The sequence below is a fragment of the Aspergillus pseudoviridinutans genome, assembly GCF_018340605.1.
Source record: "Aspergillus pseudoviridinutans IFM 55266 DNA, scaffold_5, whole genome shotgun sequence".
NCBI classification, from domain to species: Eukaryota; Fungi; Ascomycota; class Eurotiomycetes; order Eurotiales; family Aspergillaceae; genus Aspergillus; species Aspergillus pseudoviridinutans.
In genome coordinates, this window is record NW_025091285.1 from 1728497 (window position 1) to 1749429 (window position 20933).

General features: G+C 49.6%; 6 protein-coding genes and 1 non-coding gene across 7 annotated transcripts; 3 read left to right on the forward strand and 4 right to left on the reverse strand.

The window, feature by feature from the left end:
• Positions 1-91: 91 nt before the first annotated feature.
• On the forward strand, positions 92-3703 carry Asppvi_007663 (ATP-dependent 3'-5' DNA helicase; the record flags this gene model as incomplete). The annotated part of the gene is made up of 1 exon (XM_043303547.1): positions 92-3703. The coding sequence occupies one exon, from the start codon at positions 92-94 to the stop codon at positions 3701-3703; it is 3612 nt and encodes a 1203-aa protein (XP_043159482.1).
• Positions 3704-4104: 401 nt separating this feature from the next.
• Asppvi_r0022 lies at positions 4105-4224 on the reverse strand. Its single transcript, XR_006253310.1, has one exon. It is a non-coding gene; the product is annotated as a 5S ribosomal RNA (ribosomal RNA).
• Positions 4225-4917: 693 nt separating this feature from the next.
• Asppvi_007664 (uncharacterized protein) lies at positions 4918-5225 on the forward strand (the record flags this gene model as incomplete). The annotated part of the gene is made up of 2 exons (XM_043303548.1): positions 4918-5173; positions 5197-5225. 2 exons carry the CDS (start codon positions 4918-4920, stop codon positions 5223-5225), a joined length of 285 nt encoding a protein of 94 aa, XP_043159483.1.
• Positions 5226-6911: 1686 nt separating this feature from the next.
• Asppvi_007665 (Zn(II)2Cys6 transcription factor) lies at positions 6912-9266 on the reverse strand (the record flags this gene model as incomplete). The annotated part of the gene is made up of 3 exons (XM_043303549.1): positions 6912-7176; positions 7276-8072; positions 8151-9266. 3 exons carry the CDS (start codon positions 9264-9266, stop codon positions 6912-6914), a joined length of 2178 nt encoding a protein of 725 aa, XP_043159484.1.
• Positions 9267-13877: 4611 nt separating this feature from the next.
• Asppvi_007666 (phosphoribosylglycinamide formyltransferase) lies at positions 13878-14607 on the reverse strand (the record flags this gene model as incomplete). Its single annotated transcript, XM_043303550.1, has 2 exons — positions 13878-14120; positions 14197-14607. 2 exons carry the CDS (start codon positions 14605-14607, stop codon positions 13878-13880), a joined length of 654 nt encoding a protein of 217 aa, XP_043159485.1.
• An 835-nt stretch (positions 14608-15442) lies between these two features.
• On the reverse strand, positions 15443-18086 carry Asppvi_007667 (RING-H2 finger protein; the record flags this gene model as incomplete). Its single annotated transcript, XM_043303551.1, has 3 exons — positions 15443-15550; positions 15617-15892; positions 15945-18086. The coding sequence occupies 3 exons, from the start codon at positions 18084-18086 to the stop codon at positions 15443-15445; spliced, it is 2526 nt and encodes an 841-aa protein (XP_043159486.1).
• A 1122-nt stretch (positions 18087-19208) lies between these two features.
• Positions 19209-20552, forward strand: Asppvi_007668 (uncharacterized protein; the record flags this gene model as incomplete). Its single annotated transcript, XM_043303552.1, has 1 exon — positions 19209-20552. One exon carries the CDS (start codon positions 19209-19211, stop codon positions 20550-20552), a length of 1344 nt encoding a protein of 447 aa, XP_043159487.1.
• Between the last annotated feature and the right edge of the window lie 381 nt (positions 20553-20933).

The following is a 20933-nucleotide window of genomic DNA, read 5'->3' on the forward strand; positions in this document are numbered from 1 at the left end:
TGTCGCGTCTCGCCTGGTGGGAATTAATGTCGTTTGTTCACCTCCAATTTAGCAATATGCATCCCAATGACAACCACGATGGAGCGTCGACATGGCTGGCCCAATGTCGGACTCAACTCCCCCCAGTCTCGTATCGAAAAGAAAAAGAAACGATGAGGTTGACGGAATAGACGAGCCTGAATCAAACACACCCGAATTTAGCAACACGTCCACGGAGCACAACCCCCCTTTGCAAGAAGGTCCCAATATCAAAAGGAAACGTGGAAGACCGCGAAAGACAACTAATGTGGATGCGACGCACGAACCGGAGACCGAGCCTAGTAAGACAGCGATTAACCAGGGCGACAGTCTAGACTCGAAACGCGACCCGATACCCGGCAAATCCGAACAGGGAAAGCCCAAATCCAAGTCTACCAAAACAATAAGATCCCAAAAAGTGACCAAGAGCCCATCCCCCAAGCGCACACCCTCCGGACCGTGGCCGGAGGCCTTCAAAAGTTTAGCCCAGACCCACCGCGCCCTGAATCTGGTGTATACATTCTGCTGCACGCGCAAACACTTCGCCACGACGTTCGAGAATATCCGGAAAGCGGTGCAGGCACAACTGGGCCGTGATCGCGAGCTGACTGTCGAGGATATTGCACGGGTGAGGGTTCTGGTGCCTCGGGCGGTGAAACTCGAGTATGTGGATGAGGCCAAGTTGGAGGTTATGACGGTGGGGGAGAAGGAGACGGCGAGGAACCAGTCTTATGGCCTCTCGCATCCAGAATGCGATGTGGCTGATTCTGGTGTGGATGTCCAGACGAAAGAGGTGTTGCTGTTCGAGTTCCTGGACGGAGATCTGAGGCGCGAGGTGCGACATCCGAAGAACGGGGAGCCTACGAAACCCGTGMGGAAGATGAAGGATGAGGATCTGAAGATGCCCGTGTACAGTCAAAAGCAGATGCTTGCTTTGATTGAGAAACGGAATAAGAAGTTCTCTGATGCCATTGATGCATTCCTGGTGCAGTGCGAGGATGACGGCACCGATCCAGTTGAGAGGCTGGAAAAGGAGAAGGACGCATGGATTCCGAGTCCTCCTGACTCTGGGGATGACAGCTTAGAAATGACGAAATCCCTCTCTGTGCCGCCTCGCGAGATCCCCAAAGAGCGCAAATCCATGGCAGAAATCGTTGAAGAAATTCGCGCAATGGATTGGTACTTCGCTCAGATCGTACCCGAAGGCCATAGAGTGTTTGAAGCCCAGTCTCCTGTCTACGGAGATTTGACTTTTCAACTCTCGCAGGACCTCGTTAACGCTTTGTACAACACAAAGGGCATAACACAGTTCTATTCGCACCAGGCAGAAGCGATCAACTCCCTATACGCCGGCCAAGATGTCATTGTATCTACATCTACAAGCTCTGGCAAATCATTGATCTACCAGGTCCCAATGCTTCATGAGCTTGGAAGAGACCCTAACAGCCGCGGCATGTACATTTTTCCCACTAAAGCTCTCGCACAGGATCAGAAGCGTAGCATGAAGGAGCTTCTGCAGTTTATGGACGGCTTACAGGACGTCATGGTCGAAACATTCGATGGTGATACACCAATGGGGAGCCGCAACCTCATTCGCGACGAGGCCCGCATTATATTCACCAATCCGGACATGCTGCACATCACGGTACTACCGCAGGAGAGTTCTTGGCGTACCTTTCTGAAGAACCTGAAATTTGTTGTCGTTGACGAGTTGCATGTCTACAACGGTCTATTTGGATCACATGTTGCATTCATCATGCGACGGCTGCGTCGGATCTGTGCTGCGGTGGGCAACCGACATGTCCGGTTTATATCCTGTTCTGCCACAGTAGCCAACCCCGAAGAACATATGAAGGCAATATTTGGCATTGACGATGTCAGACTGATTGACTTCGATGGTTCACCGTCAGGCCGCAAGGAGTTCTTATGCTGGAACACCCCTTACAAAGACCCCAATGACCCTACATCAGGACGCGGAGACAGCGTTGCTGAAACTGCGCGTCTCTTCTGTCAGTTGATTCTCAGAGGCGCGAGGGTAATAGCCTTCTGCAGGATCAGGAAAATGTGCGAGGTACTACTACAAGCCGTAAGGAATGAGTTTCAGACCATCGATAGACCAGAAGTTGGAAAACTTGTCATGGGTTACCGGGGCGGCTACAGTCCGCAAGACCGGCGGAAAATTGAGAAAGAGATGTTCGAGGGCCATCTGATGGGCATCGTCGCTACGAACGCCCTCGAGCTGGGTGTCGATATTGGCTCTCTCGATGCTGTAATCACTCTTGGCTTCCCTTACTCCATCTCCAACCTGCGCCAACAGAGCGGTCGAGCTGGACGTCGAAACAAGGATTCTTTGTCTGTGTTGGTTGGCGATAGGTTTCCGGCCGCCCAATACTACATGCAAAATCCAGACGAACTGTTCACAAAACCCAACTGCGAGCTACAAATTGATCTTTCCAACGAGCTGATTCTCGAAGGACATGTTCAATGTGCAGCGTTCGAGATGCCGATCCGGCCGGACGAGGATCATGTCTATTTCGGAGAGCAACTGCAAGAGATTGCGGCCACGAGACTCGTGAAAGACAGCTTTGGGTTCTACCATTGTCACGAGAGATTTCGACCTCAGCCTTCCCGATGCGTGCCCATTCGTGATACAGAGGACCAGCATTTTGCTGTCATTGACGCAACAAACGCACGCAATGTCGTCCTGGAGGAAGTGGAGGCTTCTCGTGCCTTCTTCACGATCTACGAAGGAGGCATCTTTCTGCACCAGGGCCAGACATACCTCGTCAAGGAATTGAACACTGATCAGCGGTTCGCTCGCGTTGCCAAGGTCCGCGTCGATTGGAACACAATGCAGCGCGATTACACCGATATTGACCCCATTGAAACCGAAGTGATGCGGCATATCAATCAGACCTCCGCCTCCCGCGCATTCTATGGCTCGGTGCAGATCCATGCAGTCGTGTATGGCTTCTTTAAAATTGACAAACGCGGCCGTGTGCTGGATGCCGTGGCGGTGGACAATCCGCCGATCGACATCTTCACTAAAGGCATGTGGCTCGATGTGCCCAAACGCGCGCTAGAGATCCTCGAATCAAGACGCCTCAACATCGCTGCCGCTATTCACGCAGCCGAACACGCTGTCCTCTCCCTGCTCCCCACCTTCGTCATCTCCTCGCCCGGCGACGTGAAGACGGAGTGCAAAGTCGCAAAGAAGGAACTCGGCAGAAACCTCAAGGTCGCAAACGAGATGCGCAATCAACAAATCAAAGAGAATATCAGGAAACTCCAGCCCCCGGCCCGGCAACGACCGGCGCGTCTCACTTTCTACGACGCAAAGGGCGGCTCGTGCGGCTCTGGGATTGCAGGCAAAGCGTTCGAATTCGTCGACGTCCTGCTTCGCCGCGCGGTGGCGCGCATCGAAGCGTGCCAGTGCGTGACGCCGCAGGGATGTATGGAGTGTGTTTGCGACGAGAAATGCAGGGAAATGAATTCCGTAATGAGCAAGGCGGGGGCCGGTGTCGTGCTGCGGTGTCTGCTTGGTTGGGATGTTGACATCGATGCCCTGCCTTGGGGTGAAGATGTGGAGGGCGAGGATGGACTAAGGGAACTGGCAGGGGGACTGGAGACCGTCATCCCGGCGACTGAGGTGCCGTTGCGTCGTCAGTCTCGTAACGATCTGTGATTACACTTCCAGCGTTCAGAGCGAGAAGTATTGCCGGTATCGTAGTGCTGAATATCACCCAGCATTGTTATCAGTGGGTTCTATCTCCTGTGTATATGATAGAGAACGTGGACTAGAGTCATAACTCTTTCTCCGTCTCTTCTTGGATTGCCTCTGTTCTCTCTCAGGAATAGAACGGTTACTGTTGCAGCACTCAAACTCAGGCAGACCCCCTCACGCCTGCTGCAGGAAATGGAAGGGATTTGTAATGGTGGCTGACAGGTCCGCATGGAGTTCCTTGTCCAAGTAGATGCATGCCAGCGTGGACGCCATTCTGCCAGCCCAAACCGCTCTGTAGGTTATTATCCGACCGTAAGGTAGCCGTAGACTCCAACGAAGCAAAATAAAAAAATAAAAACAAAAACATACAACAGCCGGGATTCGCTGGTGGTCACCCACCCAACTACTAACCGGCCGGCGTGTGGCTTAAGTACGGCTGAGCGGACGGGAAGCCCTGTTTTCCACACCCTGTGGTCGTATGTGCTAGATCCTAGACAAATTCAAATTGTATCGAACAGCTTCGACGGATTTGAGAGATGAGGTAGTCATCGCTCAAACAAAGAGCGTCTATTGTTATCGCGCAGCGATCATAGCGGAGTTTGTATACAAATGCATCGATATGAGGTATGGGGTGAAATGCCGTTTGTATGAAATCCCAGCAACGCCCACGTAACGACTCCAGGTATAAACGGATTTTTGCGTTTTATGCTTGCCTGCCAATGCTCCGGTCGTTAATGTAGACAATTCGAAGAGCAGAAAAATTCAGGGAAAAAGTAAGAGGGTATATAGGTTGAACAGACACATGAAAGCAACCAAGAATAGGTGACAAAACGAGGAAGGGTGTCACATCGTACTACCTACATAGATATCCTAGAGGAGTTGAAGGCTTATGAGCTGGACGCGGTTATAGACGAGGAGTGGATCATTATCAGGGGACAAAGAAGTGCATCAGTGAGTGGCATTTCTATGGTACCATGACTTATTATGACAGCTGCGTGCCTTTGGCTAACTGATGACTGGACAACCATGTAGCTCCCTCTCTCACTTTCTTCCCTACTATGTTCCCCCTCCACACGAACAAAACCCCTCTCGAATTTTGAGCGTGCAGAGCAAAACAAGATCTGATATTTCAGAAGACATTATTATTTCTCTACCCACCAAACATAACCCTCGTGATGGCCACTAAAGACGACTTGCCCCAACCTAGGGATGAATCCCCGGGCATACCATCTGTCGCGCCGGATGCCCTGTGCATAGATGGCCATCTATTCCGCATTAACTACGATGTTCCAGCGGAGATTACCGAGCAAATGTGGGAATTATACGACCGTGATGCAAAGTATGAAGAGATCCCGGAGCACCTGAAAGCATACGAAACCGAAAAGGAAGACACGGACGTGGAAGAGGCACGGCTGTTGGAGGAATATAGACGTAAGAAAAAATCCTCAAAACAGAAGAGATCGACCAAGGGATGAAGGACTAAAGCTGCATTCCACCTCCTCCCGTTGTTTGGAAGGTAGTATTATTATCGGATGTGCTGAGTGCGACACCTAGTCAAGCCTAATATGATCTCATTCCGATCCTTGGATATCAACATATTGTTGTCGTGCGTCAGATAGGCAGATATTTGCAATAGTTTAGGACGGATTCTCTTGCTCGTCTATTTCAAGCTCTCTAGGACTCACTGGCGGGTCAAGGTACCAGAATCAGTTTTTAATCCTTCTTAATGATATCCATACATTAAGGGTAGTGATACAGCGACACCCTCTTGGATACGCGACACCTCCTTACCCAATCAGGTAAGGAAAAGTCATGTGATCACCGCGAATTCGACACAGAACTCAGGCTCTCAGCAGAGGATAAAAACAATTTGATTTGCTATACTAATTTAATAATAGTATTCGCGATTTAATTCCTTCTAATTAGATACTCTATTTGCACTAGATTTCCTGTAATCAGAGGCCTCTATTAAGAATTAGATGATGCTTTCATGCTGGCGGTGATGCTATTAACTCTGTATAGTGGCCCCTACCCACGCAGCTACGCACGCCTACCTCAGCCATAGCGATGCCCACGGCCATATCTATAGCCCGCATCTTCCTCGTTAAAGGATCGATATCTGGGCTCTTATAATCTTAAAGATAAGAATTAAAGTCACCATTAGAGGCGATTATAAACCTAGGATTATTAATACTGTAGGAAAATAACATCACTAAGTCAATCGCAATGCCCTACTACTAATCCTAAGCCCTGAGCCTAAGTGGCCCCGGGAGAATCCACTTTTGCGGTGATTACATGACTTTTCCGTACCTAATTGGGTAAGGTGGGTGTGTGTCGCTGTATCACTACCCTACATTAAATACAGATTTGTTGACATTACCAGCACCTATACTAAACTATAAGGCCACTGATTTAGGAGAGAATGGCTCCTTAAGAATTGACTGCATTCAATATGTGGCTTAAGTAGGGCTGAGCGGACGAAAAGCCCTGTTTTCCACACCATGTGGTCGTATGTGCTAGATCATACACAGATTCAGCTTGTATCGAACAGCTTTGGCGGACTTGAGAGATGAGGTAGAACAGATTTTAGAGCGTCTATTGTTATCGCGCAGCGATCATAGCGCTGTTTGTATGCAGATGCACGGACATGATATACGGGGTGAAATGCCGTTTGTATGAAATCCCAGCCAACGCATGTAACGACTCCAGGTATAAACGGGTATTTGCGCTTTATGCTTGCCTCCCAATGCCTCGGTCGTTAATATTAGACAATTCGATAAAGCAGGGAAGATATTAATAAAAAGAAAATTTAAAAAAAAATAAAAAAAAAGGATGAGGGTATATAGGTTGAGCAGACACATGAGAGCAACCAAGAATAGGTGACAAAACGAGGAAGGGTGTCACATCGTGATGTTGGTCGAGTAACACAGTGGAAGATCGATTGAAGGGGTCTCTCAGAAGAAGCATATAAAAGGGGCATGCAGGTTAAGCTCATGCGTATCCAGCGCAGCAGCTCGAAGGTGATGCGTAACAGAGGCGTAAGATCCTGACCCGATCATTCAGAAGCACTAAGACGGGTTTGGCAAGAGTCTAGGATCTCTTTTCTTCATAACGTATCGTGAAGCTCGATTAAGTAAAAGGCATATGCACGGACTCAGTTGCCATATCATCATCGAGAAGCTTCCAAACCAGCAGAAGACGGGCTAGTCTCGCTTTCGGTGTCATCCACGCTAAGTTTCCAGAAGATGGTTCTCATGTCGCGTACGTTTTCCCGAAAGTCGTCTCGTGCATGTGTTGTCCTTTCTTCAGTCATTGAGCGAACCTCGCGGATGATCTCGGGGTATCCTTCCTCATTTGGTAGCCACCAGTGGTTGATCTCGGGGAATTGCCAAAGGGCTGCCATGCCTGCACGGAATTTGGGGGGCGTGATGTAGCTGTAAAACGATGTCTTTTAGCTATTGCTGGCCAGGAACATATTGCACACCGCGCAATGAGGTCAAAAATGCAAAGAAGAAGGGAGCAAGAATACTCACCCGTTCTGCTCCATCAGCGCGAATTTTCTTCGGGCCCACATCATATGTTTATGATCCTTTGGCAGAAACATGCTCGCCATTCCAATGCTGTGCTTGAATGCAAACATATAACCGTTCTCCTTGTCGGGCCACCTTTCGATTGTCTCCATTATTCGGCCCTGCTCCAGAGCCAAATGTTCCAGTTCTGCCATTGATGATTGGCGAACGGACAATAAGGATTGATACTTGAACATTGCTTTTGTTGACAGGTAGTCGATCCAAGCAAAATTAACCTCCCATAAGGGGCCGACATGCAGGCCGCCAGGAACGTAAGGGTCGACGAAGTCATCTTCCGTCAACGGTTTTTGATTTGGAAAGTTTGTGACTGTGTACTCTGGATCTGTGAGTGTTTCCAGGATGCTCTTCATCTTCCCCAACAGTTGGTCGAGCTGCTCGTTTTGACCAATGAACTCCTCGATCGGGATCATTCCGCGGGAGAGTTTTGCATACAGAGAGGCCATCTCTAGTCCGAATCGGCGATTTATGGACCCAGCCAGTGCGAGCTGCTTCTCCTGGTCTTCCGGGAAATTGGCGGCTTGTTCGGCGTCATATTCTTCTCTAGCGATGTACCACTCACGGCCCAGAATCGCCTCGTTTCCGGCCAATATTCCCGCGACTAGGTCGAATCGAGCGTACCAAAGGAAGATGTTCGCATGGAGTTCGTTGTATTTGACGGATTCCGGAGTCAGGAGTTCGCGCATCAACGAATGAGCGGCCTGATGATGGTCGATGAGATTCACCCAGTCGCCTATGAATTCCTATACTCAGTGAGCATTGGGACGAATCAAGTTTGAAGTGTGATACTAGATAGCAAGCGGGACAGTTCAAATTCATACCTCGAAAGTTGTAAGCGCAAGAACGGTAATGAGCGTTGCTTCAGAATGTGGCTCTCCCGATGCCAAAGATTTCCGCAACAACTTCAAGGCTTTGTCGTAATACTGAAGAAATGTATAGAGTTTCCCCGTGCCGCTATGTACGCAATGGTGGTAAGCAGAGAAACCGACGATCGCATAGAGAAGCGGCTCGTATTGCAGGGCAAATTTGATGATGCTGTGATGAACAAACTGATCGGAAGACGGCTTCATAAAATAATGACGATACGTCATGTACTCTTGATGAAAAGTAAGGTAAGATCGCAAATCTTCTGGCAGATGTGAGAAGTTGACGGTGCCAAGAGGTTCATGACTGGACAGGCCGACACTGGCCGACCGCGCACTCATCGATTCAAATCTAGAGGAAACCTCAGTGGAGGGTGAACTGCCTTCTGTGTTGGAGGACGTCGTTTCTGGGGCTGTTTGCTTCGTCCTGCGCTTCCTCAGAGACTGCATGCTTTGCTTTGTGGTCGGGCTCGGGTTGACACGGGCTGACAGTGACGTTGTGGAGGGGGACAGGAGAGTTGCCGAGTCAACGCTGCCTTCGTCCACCTCTTCCTCGTCCAGAATCGGCTCCAGCGCGTGAAACTCATCCGGTCCAACATGGCCCGAAGAGTCACTCCCTTGCGACGGCGGGCGTTGGGCTCTGGCCTTGGCTCCAAAGCGCGACGCTGCCTTGGATGAAGTGCCAGTCGCAGTGGGCGACGGATAGACACAGTCGCGATTACCTTTCCGACATCTCTCACAGATGGGGCGGGCCTCGTCGCATTTGATGCGACGGGAGCGGCAGGTGAAGCAACCGCTCCTGGTGCGCTTGTGCTTTTTCTGATCGGAGACAGGCTGCAACAAAGACGGCTGGTGATGTTGTTTGGGCGAAGTAGAGGAATATGGCGTTGCCGCGGCAGGAATGCCAGCCTGCGGGGGYTGTGGGGGCAGATTGTGCCAGAAAGCTACACTGTCGGGATACTGGCTAGCACCGAAGATAGAATAAGCAGGGATCTGATTTGGGTCCTGGAAATGCATGTTGCCCGGAAAATAGCCATTCAAGGGGGTTTGGGCCGCGTCGAATGAATGCGCCATGGTTGTGGCCAGCCGAATTGCATCCAGGGAGCAACGCGGATTACAGTCCAGGATGCCGGCATAAGCTATGGGTAGATTAGCTGGCAGGTTGAGGCAGCCTCTGAAGGTGAACCCAGGCGAAAAGCACCATCCAGAAGGGAGAAGAGCTTTGGAAAGAGACTAAGGGAGGAGGTTGAATGCAGAGGCTGAAGAAAAAAGGAAGAGGGTTCAAGGCCGTGCCGCAGTGCGATTAGATGAAATTAACAACAAAGGCGCTCTGTCGATGGAATAGTGGACCTAGTAGATTTTGGAGGGGGGAATGAAAAATGCAGGGTGAGAGGATTGATGGATGGTTGGAATGGACGTGATGATGGATGGTTGACGGATGAGCCGCGATGGCGGTGGTGGTGGAAATTGGGAGTTGGTAGGCCAGTACTCCGTACAGTAGCAACTAGCAACTGTACCTACCTATGAGGGTTAGGTAGTACGGCCAGGGTATTGGAAGGAGAGTCATTCGATGGCAGGGTTGTCAAATCGAGCTAATGATGAGGAAATAATATCGAATGAACAAGAAGGAAGGAAGACTATGCTTTCAAGTCTATTGAAGATATTGATAATAATGTTAATAATTGGGCCGGATGCCCGTGGCTTCTTGATCCATGGGCCAAGCCCCAACTTATTTACCTACCTAGATACTACCTAGACTAGACTATATGCTTGATGGCGACGGGAATACTCAAACTTACTTTGGGGCTATCAATCTTAGTCTCTTAGTTTCTTCCTGCCTGGACCACCAGGATAGCGCAATGAAATCAAGCATGAGAGTCAGAATTTCTTATTCAAGGCACAAATGGGGATCCAGTAGGACCCCCTCGTTTTTAGTTTTTGCTGATCTCCAGTTTCAAACTATCAGTGCATGCATATAATCGTGATGAGACAGACCCAATCTACCAGAATGATCTCTAGACTATCAGTAGAACTACCTCTAATGATGGTCTAAGGATCGTTGACTGCCCATACATAACTACCTACCTTACTCGGCAGTTCGTAATTAATCATAAGGTCCGGAATTGGCAATCCCAGCAGACCAAGCACCAAGCGGATATTTGATGTTGAGAAAACCGGTACACTAAAGGACTAGTAGTGAACAATTCGGGGACAGGAAGTTAAGTGGCCGCCGATGGCTCTCAGACTCCCTGGGTCATCCCTGGTCATCCCTTACATTATTATTTTATGATTGTATCTGTCATTTTTGTTACTGAGAGTCAATAATCTATTAAAGTACTTTAATAATATCTTTATATTTTTATTATCAAAAATATCGGGTGATTGACAGCAAGTGTCATGGTTCTGTCTAATCTGTCTATTATTTATAAAAGATGAGCTATGCCAGATCTTTGTTCGTCGTTCCCAAGACATTTTTCAATACTTTGCAAAGGCCTAAGGTAGGTAGTCTACAGAGTAGAGCTCGACGATCTGTGCTCCCACAGTCCCACTCCGTCTTCTCAGGAGTAGCCTTTTGACCGGGAAAAATACTCCGTGGACCCAGATCAATTAGCTAAAACAGACGGACTGGTCGACGCATCCGCTGGTGAGCAAGATCATTTTTCTTGCTTTCGTTACCTCCACTTTCCATAAGGATGTAGGATGTGCCTAGAGGACCGGTACTTTAGTTATAGTCTCCTCAGTCTTTTACGCAGCTCCTTGTCTTACTGAGAATGACAACTATTGCGTCAACGGTAGACACGCGACTCTAGTCCAGCCAGCTCATGAATMATCATCCAATCTGGCCTCATAGCCATGGCCCATGGGTCGTGGCCCGCAGAAAGAGATCCGTCGGCGTCATTTGAAAGACCGATGTGTGGGGCTCTAACTTAATTAGGCAACCCCTGAGAACCGGGTATTTCAATCGGAGTACCTAATAGACTACGAAGTACGACGTTCAAGGCTCAAGAGACTACTCCGGGCAGAGAGGCAAGATGACCTATCTTCCGCATTTTTATCCTGTGAAGCTGCAATGAGCCCGCGGGAGCTGACAGATTCCATGCGTCAGCCATCATAGCGTCTTTTGAGTGTACCATGATTCAGATTGTCGGATCCCTTAGTTCTTAATTGTCAGTGTTATTATTTATTATTCTCATCTGGATGCTACCCTCCGGTTACCTAATCAGTATTTACCGGTGACTCTGTAAGCTACTCCGTGCGTACCCGCCAGTATGCCACTATGTGAACCCCAGCTACCTACATAGGTAGGTAAGTACCTAATTCCCTGCATGCGAATGCCAACTGCAACGTGCAGCGATGGTATTTCGACGGTCACAGCGTCCCTATTTTCCCTCCTGCACCTTCATCCTAGCACACATCACGAGAGAGGCCGACACAGCAGAATTATGTTTTCTGCCTTTGGTACAGAGCACTTAAAAGCTATGTCCAACGGAGTGCTCCGTACTCCGAACCGTATGAACTCTCTTGAGGTTCTGACACCTTTTGCATCATCCACGTGCAGAATCGATGAGCCACTACTACCAGACGGCCCAGAAGGCTACCAGGCTACCAGCTCCCGTCGGCAAATCTGAAACCAGTCCATTGAGCAACGTCCACTCCTGCCCTAGTGTAACTCCGTACGCAGTGCCGAACGTTCGTCCGAGGTGGAGCGCTAGGTCCGGGAATGGGTGGAGGCTGTCTCGAACAGACCACCAACCGATACAGGTAGGTAGCAGCAACTACGGAGTACTACTCCGTACGGAGTAGTACGGAGTAAATTGGTGGATTTGTGAAGCGTGCTACACTGCTGCGAAGCAATCAAGCATGGAGTGTGGAATCGTCACATGTAATCTCCGAGAGAGCCACTGCAATCACACACTGCTTAACCTAGGAACTTTACTTCTCACCTCATGTCGTATCGTCGTATTCCTTAGCTGCTGATTCGTTCTAAGCCGCTACTTTCTGACAGGATTTCATCAGTAAGGTTATTCGGCAGTGCGGCACCGGCGGATGTTCCTGATCGGCGGTCTGGATTGACAGCTCTGCCGGTATTCATGTCTATTCCTCTGTTCTGCCGTAAGAAAATGAGCTATCATGGAAGAGACAACACTGGTACATGCAGGGGCATGGCTGATCCACAGAACGCCAGGTATTACTGCGAAACTGTAGCAATTCTTGCCATGATTTGACGCTCACACTAGCATTGCTGCAGGCTATTTATTTGTAGTGCTGAGAGGCAGTGGCGATCAACCCTTTGGATTTCCGCAATGTATACCTAAATGGTATGCCTGACACAAGGCCCAAGTGCCCTGGCCTACGAGTCTATCAGACTCTGATAACCATTAACCAACCCCAACAAAGCCACAGAGCACACAGTGTGGAGATATTAGGCTTGAGCCATTCGCAGTCCATACCTTCGTACCAGAAATGCATATCGTACGGCCCTGTATTTAATGAGCACTGCTGAAAGCAGAGCCAAGCTTCTGGAACAATCCAATTCGGAAATGAAGGCTGGCATAATGGCATTCAATCAGCACAGGACTGGATCTTGATTAGTCCGTATCTGATGGCAATATCGAACTCGGAGATAGGCTAAAGTTTCGGATAGCTTTGATGCTGAGTGGATCGCAAAACCTCATTTTATCCTTTTCACTGAGGCTCAGATCCAGATTAGCCGGAACTCGTCTTGGAGTCTTGAGTCTCTGGCCGATTTGAACGTCGCCAGATAGCCAGTAGTCTGTCCTTCATCAAATACTCCTACTGACCAGGACCATATGCTGGTGAGTCGTTTGAATTACAGCCTGCACTTGTAGACTTGCAGTAGCCACTCCTGTGCTAGTTGTGTGGCATTCGTTAACCATCTAGGCCATTAAGGGATAATGCTATGCTGGTCGCTGGGGCCTAGTGTAAACACCAGCTCATAATAATCCCTGTATGCTGTACCCTGTCACCCCGTACCTTGAAACGGTGACTCAAGGATCAACATTAGCACCATGGGCGCAGGGGTGATGGACTCGATCCAGTCCAACTGCTGTAACTCCAAGAGCGCACAGACATCGCAGTGGCAAATAGTCGCATATCCAATTCTAATGGTCGTCTGCCAGACGTCAATCCACAGTTAACACTACGGAATACAGATGGCATTCTTGTAGATCATAGCACCAGAGGCTTGGTTGTCCATAACTTTGACAACCGCCATCCCGTGTTCGTCCCCTGAAGTGGCTTATTTGAGTAATCCAGTGTTGGCATTGTCGAGTGGCACCTTACTAGGACGAAATGATGAAAGTGCCGTAAAAAAGCGGAAGATCACAAACTTGGTGACCAACTCTAGCCCATAATTCTGTACGAGAAATTCAGGTGCAACCAACGGAGCCTCACTTAGGAATATCCTCAAAAGGCTAAGCTGTTTATTCTATGTCATGGTATCTCAATGCTTTTCACACGTGTATCTCTAAAACGTCAGCAAGAAATTAAACTCGGCAAGGGAACAAACAAGACGCGGACAAAGTGGCCATACCATTATTTTCAAGGTATCTCTCAAACGTATTCGTGCAAAGGTATCATGGTATCATAGCCGTCACCCCATATTTATACATCAATCTATTTCCTCCAGAAGCCCTTACAATCCATGATCCAGACCGTCAAATCTCATTGCCGGGCCCTGATTTCGTTGATAGCGAGCTGGACTCCTTCAATTACCACACCCCACTCAATCTCATGAACCTTCTGCTCAAAGGCGTGTAAATCCTCGTCAACGCCCTTCACAAAGGGAATCTCACGGACGAGAATCGGCTTGCCCATGTCAACCTCCGATATCACATTATGAATCATGACGCCCGTTTTATCGATCTTGCCCTCTAGCCAGGCGGCATGAGCACGTTCAATCGCATTCTGACAGAAACAAAGTCAGTCAAACAGACTCTTCAGCAAGAAAACAAGGAAAGAGAGAACGTAAAAGCCAACTCACAGCCCCATTAAAAGCCCCAGGCAAAGCAGGATGAAGGTTAATTATCTTCAACTGCTTAGCCTCTAGTGGCTCTAGGAATTTCGGCGATAGCACATGCATGAACCCCAAACAAGCGACCAGGTCTGGCGAGTCAGCAAGCACCAGCCGAGCCAGTTCGGCATCGTACTCCTCCCGTGCTGCCAGTACACCCTCCGGCGTCGCAGGATGCTGCTTCTTGTATTTCACAAGGTTGTGGTACTGAGTCGGAATGCCTGCTCGCTTTGCCCGTTCGAGTCCGTATGCATCCTTGCGATTGGAAATGACTCGTACGATCTTGGCATGAATTTGACCTTCACTGACCTTATCGATTACCGCCTGTAAATTCGACCCATTGCCGGAAATGAGGACAGTGAGACGGATTGGAGTCTCCATCTCGTTCGGGGAGTGTATATGCTGTATGAAGGATGTACTGGGGAATCTAGAGCTGACACAATGGTTTAGTCTTCCACGGCACTAATGAATAAAACTGCTGCACCCAGATACAAAGGATAGAAAGACGAATTGACGTATCAACAGGCGCAAAACGTCCTTGATCGATCTCGACGCCAGAGACTCCTCCGACCTTTTTCTTTTGCTGATAAGGAGAGCGGGGTTGAAAATGATCGTGGGCTGACTCAGCGGGGATGCGGGGCAGCGCTTTTGTGCCTGAGGTCACATCATTGCAGGCACTCCCCCTTACATTACTTGAACTTGAAGTGCAGCTGATATAGCGCCTAAATGTAGCTAGAACAAGATAGTGTACTTGATATTCGGACTTCTGCAGCGATGCATCACACGACCATCGCATCAATATCTGAAAGCAGAGCCTGAAGGGGGAATAATGCGACAACGCTATGACCGAATGGAAGATAGACAACAAAAGGAATATGCAACGAAAGGTATGAAGACTTCGATCATGCCAAGTGATAAAAGCCCATTGCCCATCTAAATCTAGTAAAACACAATAGGAATTGATCAGAGCATCAAGAGCCAATCGATAAACAGCGCGATGGGGGTAATCGTGAGAAATACCAGAAAGGGCTAAAAAGAGTAAGATTTCACATCCAGCCATCATACTATAAGCCACGCGCCTTATGCCAACTGTGGGATAATTCGGATGTTTGAAAGAAGTCGAGAAACATAAAAGTCCAACGAAGGAGAAAGTGACGACGAGTCATCGGCTTTAATTAGCGTACGTAAAGGTTCGAGCAAAACCAGCGAGACAGGCTTAAGCAGCCGCTGCATTTTGCGTGTCAGGCACTGGTGTGTTGTTCGTCGTCTCGATCACACCCTGGCCTCTACAGAGAGGGCAAGAATTTCGACCCGTGGTCAACCACTATGACACAAAATGTTAGTCTAAACATTTTCCATAGACAAGCGCATTCGCAGACGGGCGACAAACCTGATCAATGCAATCACGATGAAAGACGTGCTTGCACTTTGTCAATTGCCTGAGCTCTTCTGTGGCTTCGTAGTCACTGAGACAAATCAGACAACGTTCGCCATCGGGGATTTGAATCGCGCCAGCGCCATCCAAAGCCTCTGCGACGAGCGATCCCGCAAGCTCTACAAGTCGATATAGTCCTCCAGCAAGGTTGATGTCATCCTGGGTGGCAACCGGTGGCTTCGCGGGTCCAAGAAGCGACGAAAGGAGAATCATGTCTTCGTAGGTGGGGTTCTATAAATTGTATTAGCTTCGAGGGTCGGGATATGCCAAGAGAAGAACTTACATCAGTAAAGAGACTAGGTGTTGCAAACGCAGGATGGTTCTCAGAAAGGTTGGTTCCCACGACATAAATCAGCCAGCTTCTGCCCGCAGGAGCGGGAGTGTCAGGTTCCACAACACCATTGCGTCGAACAGCGCCAGAGCCTAGCTCACGATGACGAGCATACTCAGAATCACTGCGCCGCCGTTGATGTGACGCCTGGAACGGGATCCTCTCTGCAGTGGATTCAGGCGCAGGCTCAACTGACGGTTGCATCAACGGATGCTCATCAACTTGAGGCAAGGGGTTTGAAGGCAATGCCGAGGCAGAGGACAGTCTCCGATTGGGTGTTGATGCGCCTGAAGATACCGCAGATAAGCCTGGCTCAGCAGGTGTCGATGGAGGCGGATGGGGACCCGGAGGACTCTCCGAGAGAGTCGAAGGAAGTGACGGGAACGGAACGCGAGTTCCAGCGTCAGAAAATCTTCGCGCGCTTCGAAGGCCCTGGGGTGAGGTTTCAATGTTCGTCGACAAAGGGCTAGGGGCGCCGAGTTGTTGTCGATTAGGTACGAATCGTGCCCGATTATCAGCAAGAGGAACTGCGGGACCGTTGTCCTGACCTCGTGGTGGGTTCCCTGGCGCTAGGAATGGTAGCCGCAACAATGCGTCCAAGCCTGGCCCAGCATTCGACTGTTGATCGCCAAACGGCCCACTGCCTGTGGGAACAGATCGAACGCCCACAACTACCAAGGTGACGGTGCGGCCCTCGTTATCCCCGGCGGGATTGTCAACGTCCATGCCATCGCCACGACTACCGGCAGATTCTGGTTCCGTAGCCGAGTGATTTGAAGAAACCGTAGGACTTGGATTGTCTGAGTTGGCAAATCTGAAAACTCGTAGAAAATTAACGGGCTGGGGAGGGCTGTTCTCTCCTGAAGCACTTGCGTTGTCACTCGAGGCTGTCTGTGCTGATGTGGCATGCTGTAGACTTTGGATAAAGTTTTCCAGCGACCCCTCTAGGCCATCATTGCCCAAAGACTGGATGTTGGGCAGTACTGGGCCCGCCGCGCCAGAGAGCTGGGCAGCAATCGCAGCCGCAGCCAATTGTAGAACCCGTGAAAGAGGTGTGTGCTCGTCACGCCGAAGAACTCTGGAGGATCTTGCACGTAAAGGTCCCGGTAATTGACGTGAAGCTGAAGCGTTTTGACTGGACTGTGAGAAGAGTGGCGGCATTGGCAGATTGCCACCCGCTGCAGGTTCTACAGAATCGAGTTCATGAGCGTGATCGAAATCCATGCTAGTGTCCATGGCACTCAGTGGTGGCAGACGAATGTCGGGATGGTCACGCAGGCCCTCCCGCAAATGTGGGTGCTCTGTCATCTCAGAATCTGCGCTGGACGGGTGGCCAAACATCTGCGTGATGGGCGCCGATAATGAATTGCGAACTCGGTTCAGTCGGGCACTGCGACGCCAGGATCCTCTGGCAGGTTGTGGGGCTTGTTCCGATGATGAGTCTAAKTATGCCGAACCGGTGGGCATATCAGGAGTCAAGGACGGATCACTGCGTGGAATAAAATAGGGTACTCTGATCAATCGCCGCCTGGGGATGCTTCTCGAGCTGAGCGAGCTGAAAGGACTGAAGCGACTGCTGCTATGAGACTCCGATCTCGGGACTGATCTTGCAACAATTCCATGTCTGTGAGCCTGTCCCTCTGCCGGGGTCTCCTCTTCACTATTAAGAAGGCCACGAATAACTGAGTTCGGTAGAATCCGGGAACCTAATCTCGACATTGTAGACTGACGTCGAGCGGCCATTCGCGCAAGTATCGCAGAGCGATACTCTTGCTGATCCGGTTCGTGCCGAGAACCATCTTCCTCGTGTATACTCTCCATCCTTGTCAACTGAGGCTGCTCAGCAGTTGTACCCGTTCCGTGCCATGTCGCCGGTTCTGGATTGTCTTGAGCTGAATGAGAAGTATGGAAGATGCCGCCATTTGGTTCTGCTCCTGATGGGAGCGCGATGTCCTCGGCCTGATCAGAGTTCGGCCTGTGATTATTCATGTCTTCATTGAGATTTAGTCGGTCACGGTCGGTGCGGAGGAAGGTGGATTGATCTGAGGGAGTCGTGTGGCGTTGATTCCTTTGTGTAGAAGAGGTCTGTCCCATAGTCACGAAGATGTGAGAATGGGAAGTGGCGATGATTGTTTATAAACTGTCGATGGCCATGGAAGGATGGATGACTAAAGAACCCAACATTAGTCAGATGGACAACAGCAGTGATATGCAATCCATACCATGCAACATTTGAAGCTGAAAAGCACTGATTCTTGTAAGAAGGGATTCTGAAGGTTTCAAAAAGCTTTGTTGTCACCAGGGGTATATGCCAGAGGACAATTTCTCCGACGTGTCAGCAGTCCAAGGCTGCAGCCAGACGTCGGACACCAAAGGGAGCAACGATCGAGGACAAGGAGCGTATCTAGACAGTAACAGAACTGAAGAGCGACCGTGGCAAGATTCGAACTAGAATAGCTGAGCGACGAGACAGTACGGAATATTATTGATGCCCGTACTGTTGAATACTGTTGATGGTGATAGACGATGATGATGATGATGGGGGGCCGCCGACCATAGAAAGGAATCAGAAGATGATAGGCAGTCGACCTCTTTACGGAGTAGTTTTTGGACTCTTTAAGCTATGAGCCAGAGTCCAGCCACTAACTACTCTCGTCCCAATTTAGTTGGTTGCTGTCTAGTAAGGTAGTAGTTAGTAGTGACCGTTGTTGATCTCGTCGTTCGTCATCCAACGGTCCAAGCCTCCAACAGTCCAGCAGCGCTTGGGTGTGGTTTCGGCGGGATTCCAATTTGGTCGATTAGTCAAGTCGGCTTGCAGCAGGTGATTCGCCTGTTTCCGATTTAGGCCTTGCGGGGCCTGAGGCTCACCACTCACAGTCATTAGCCAGTGCTCCATATTCAAGATACCTGCAAAGATGGTGGTATTTTGAGTGGGTGTTATTGTTGAAGCAAAGTATAATACAAGCATAATGGTTCATTACTATTTCCAGGATCATTGCTTTAGTGTGCTTGATGTTTTGAAGCTTTCAACTGCTCCAGTGGGAGGATAATAGGTCCTCCGCCTGAGAAAGACAGCCTTTGATCTGAGCAGAAAAAAAGACGTTACCGGAAGAGGGGGAAAAGCACCACTTTCTTGCCCTCATACGGGGGGCCCATCTGGGACCATCTCCCGTGGTTTACCGCTGGTTACTACTAGTTCGGGGATCAGCATTTATTATGGCGTTCGTTCCTTCGGCATCTGCGTTCTCTTTGCCTCTTCCATCATGGCAGCAACCCGCCAGCGTGCGGGTAGCTCACTACGAGTCCAGAAAGCGCAAGAAACATTCTGATGACTGGGGCGACGACAACGGAGATGGCGAAGGAGAGACGACGGATGCTGCGTCAGAAATAGCGCCTACTGCTCCGTCGCTAACATTGTCTCCTGAAGAAGCCCATCAATATCGCGTTGCTGGCCTTTCATTCGACCAAGAATTACCTGGAGGCCTCTTCCCTCATGCCCCTGCCAAGAGCGAGTCTACTAAGGAGAACCGTGGCGATCTCTTGAAAAGTCTCTCTTCCTTGTCTCCCCCAATATATCCTCCACAGTCCAGTGCCTACCAGGGCAACCTTCGACTGCAACATTTGGCCGTCATCACTTCCATTCTGCACCGTTGTCTTCTGCAAGGTGACTACATCCGTGCTGGAAGAGCCTGGGGACTGATACTCCGCGAAGAATTTGCCGGTTCTCCTATCGATGTTCGCACTGACGGCAGATGGGGCATTGGCGCTGAGATCCTGCTTCGACATGGCCGTCAGGTAGCCGAAAATGCACCAGGGGTTCAGCCGAATGGTGACGGACACGAAAGCGGAGAAGGGCATGTTTCGAAGCCATACTTTACACGGAAGGGGTTTGAAGATGCTAAGCACTATTACGAGAGGCTTATTGTACAACACCCGTACCGCAAATCCGCTCCCGACGCTATCAGTTCCTTACATTTTTACCCGGCAATGTTTGGTCTGTGGGTATATGTTACCCAAGAGGAGAGTAATTTAGCCAGAGAAGATATTCACAGTCGCCATGAAGACTCGCCCGGAGAATTTTCGGAAGATGAAGAATTAGGGCAGGCATTCGACGGCGAATCCGGAGCTAGGCAGAGAAGGCATCACCTTATTACGAGCGTACGAGCGCGGGAACTGGAAGAAGCGCAGCAAATTGCGGCCAGGATGGATGAGATACTTGCCTCTCCCCCGTACTCGGATTCTCCTGAGCTGTTGGAGCTCAGGGGTATGGTATCGCTTTGGATTGGAGATCTCTTTGTGTCATGTGTCCCACACCAAGAGGAGGATGAATATGACATTGACGATCGCAGTTCTGTGAAAGAGGACGTCGAGGATCTACATGCCTCTATTCAAGCCAGACGTGAACGACGGCTTGCAATGGAAAAAAGACAGTCGGAAATTCTCAAATCAAGAGAATTTTTTGAAAAAGCAAGGCAACGTGGCAGGAGTGTTGCCTCCACATTGGAACACTTTCACATTGATGACAATGCTTCGATGGCTTCATCCGGCATGGGGTTCTAGAAGATCTCAACCTATTTACGCTTGGTTCATGAATGTGAATGTGTAGTATGTAAATAGATTAACAATTGTACATTACAGATAAACCTCATAAACACGCAACATACGCTCAAGATTCTCCACCTACCTTAGCAACCTTGAAATCATTCTCCTCAATGCCGTCATCCAGCTGCTTATCGGCACGTGACTTCGCGAGTATCAGTCTGGCGCGCCGTGGAAATAACGCGTTTGGAATCTCCTCTTGGGCAGCCAGAATTTGAACATTGACGCTGAGGACTGACAACCTCACCGCTTTCTAGGCAGTGACTGGCATATTTCACAGCAATCTACTGCGGTGGACAGTCAGAGAGGCTAAGATTGAATGTCTACCTTCCGAAGCCTTTG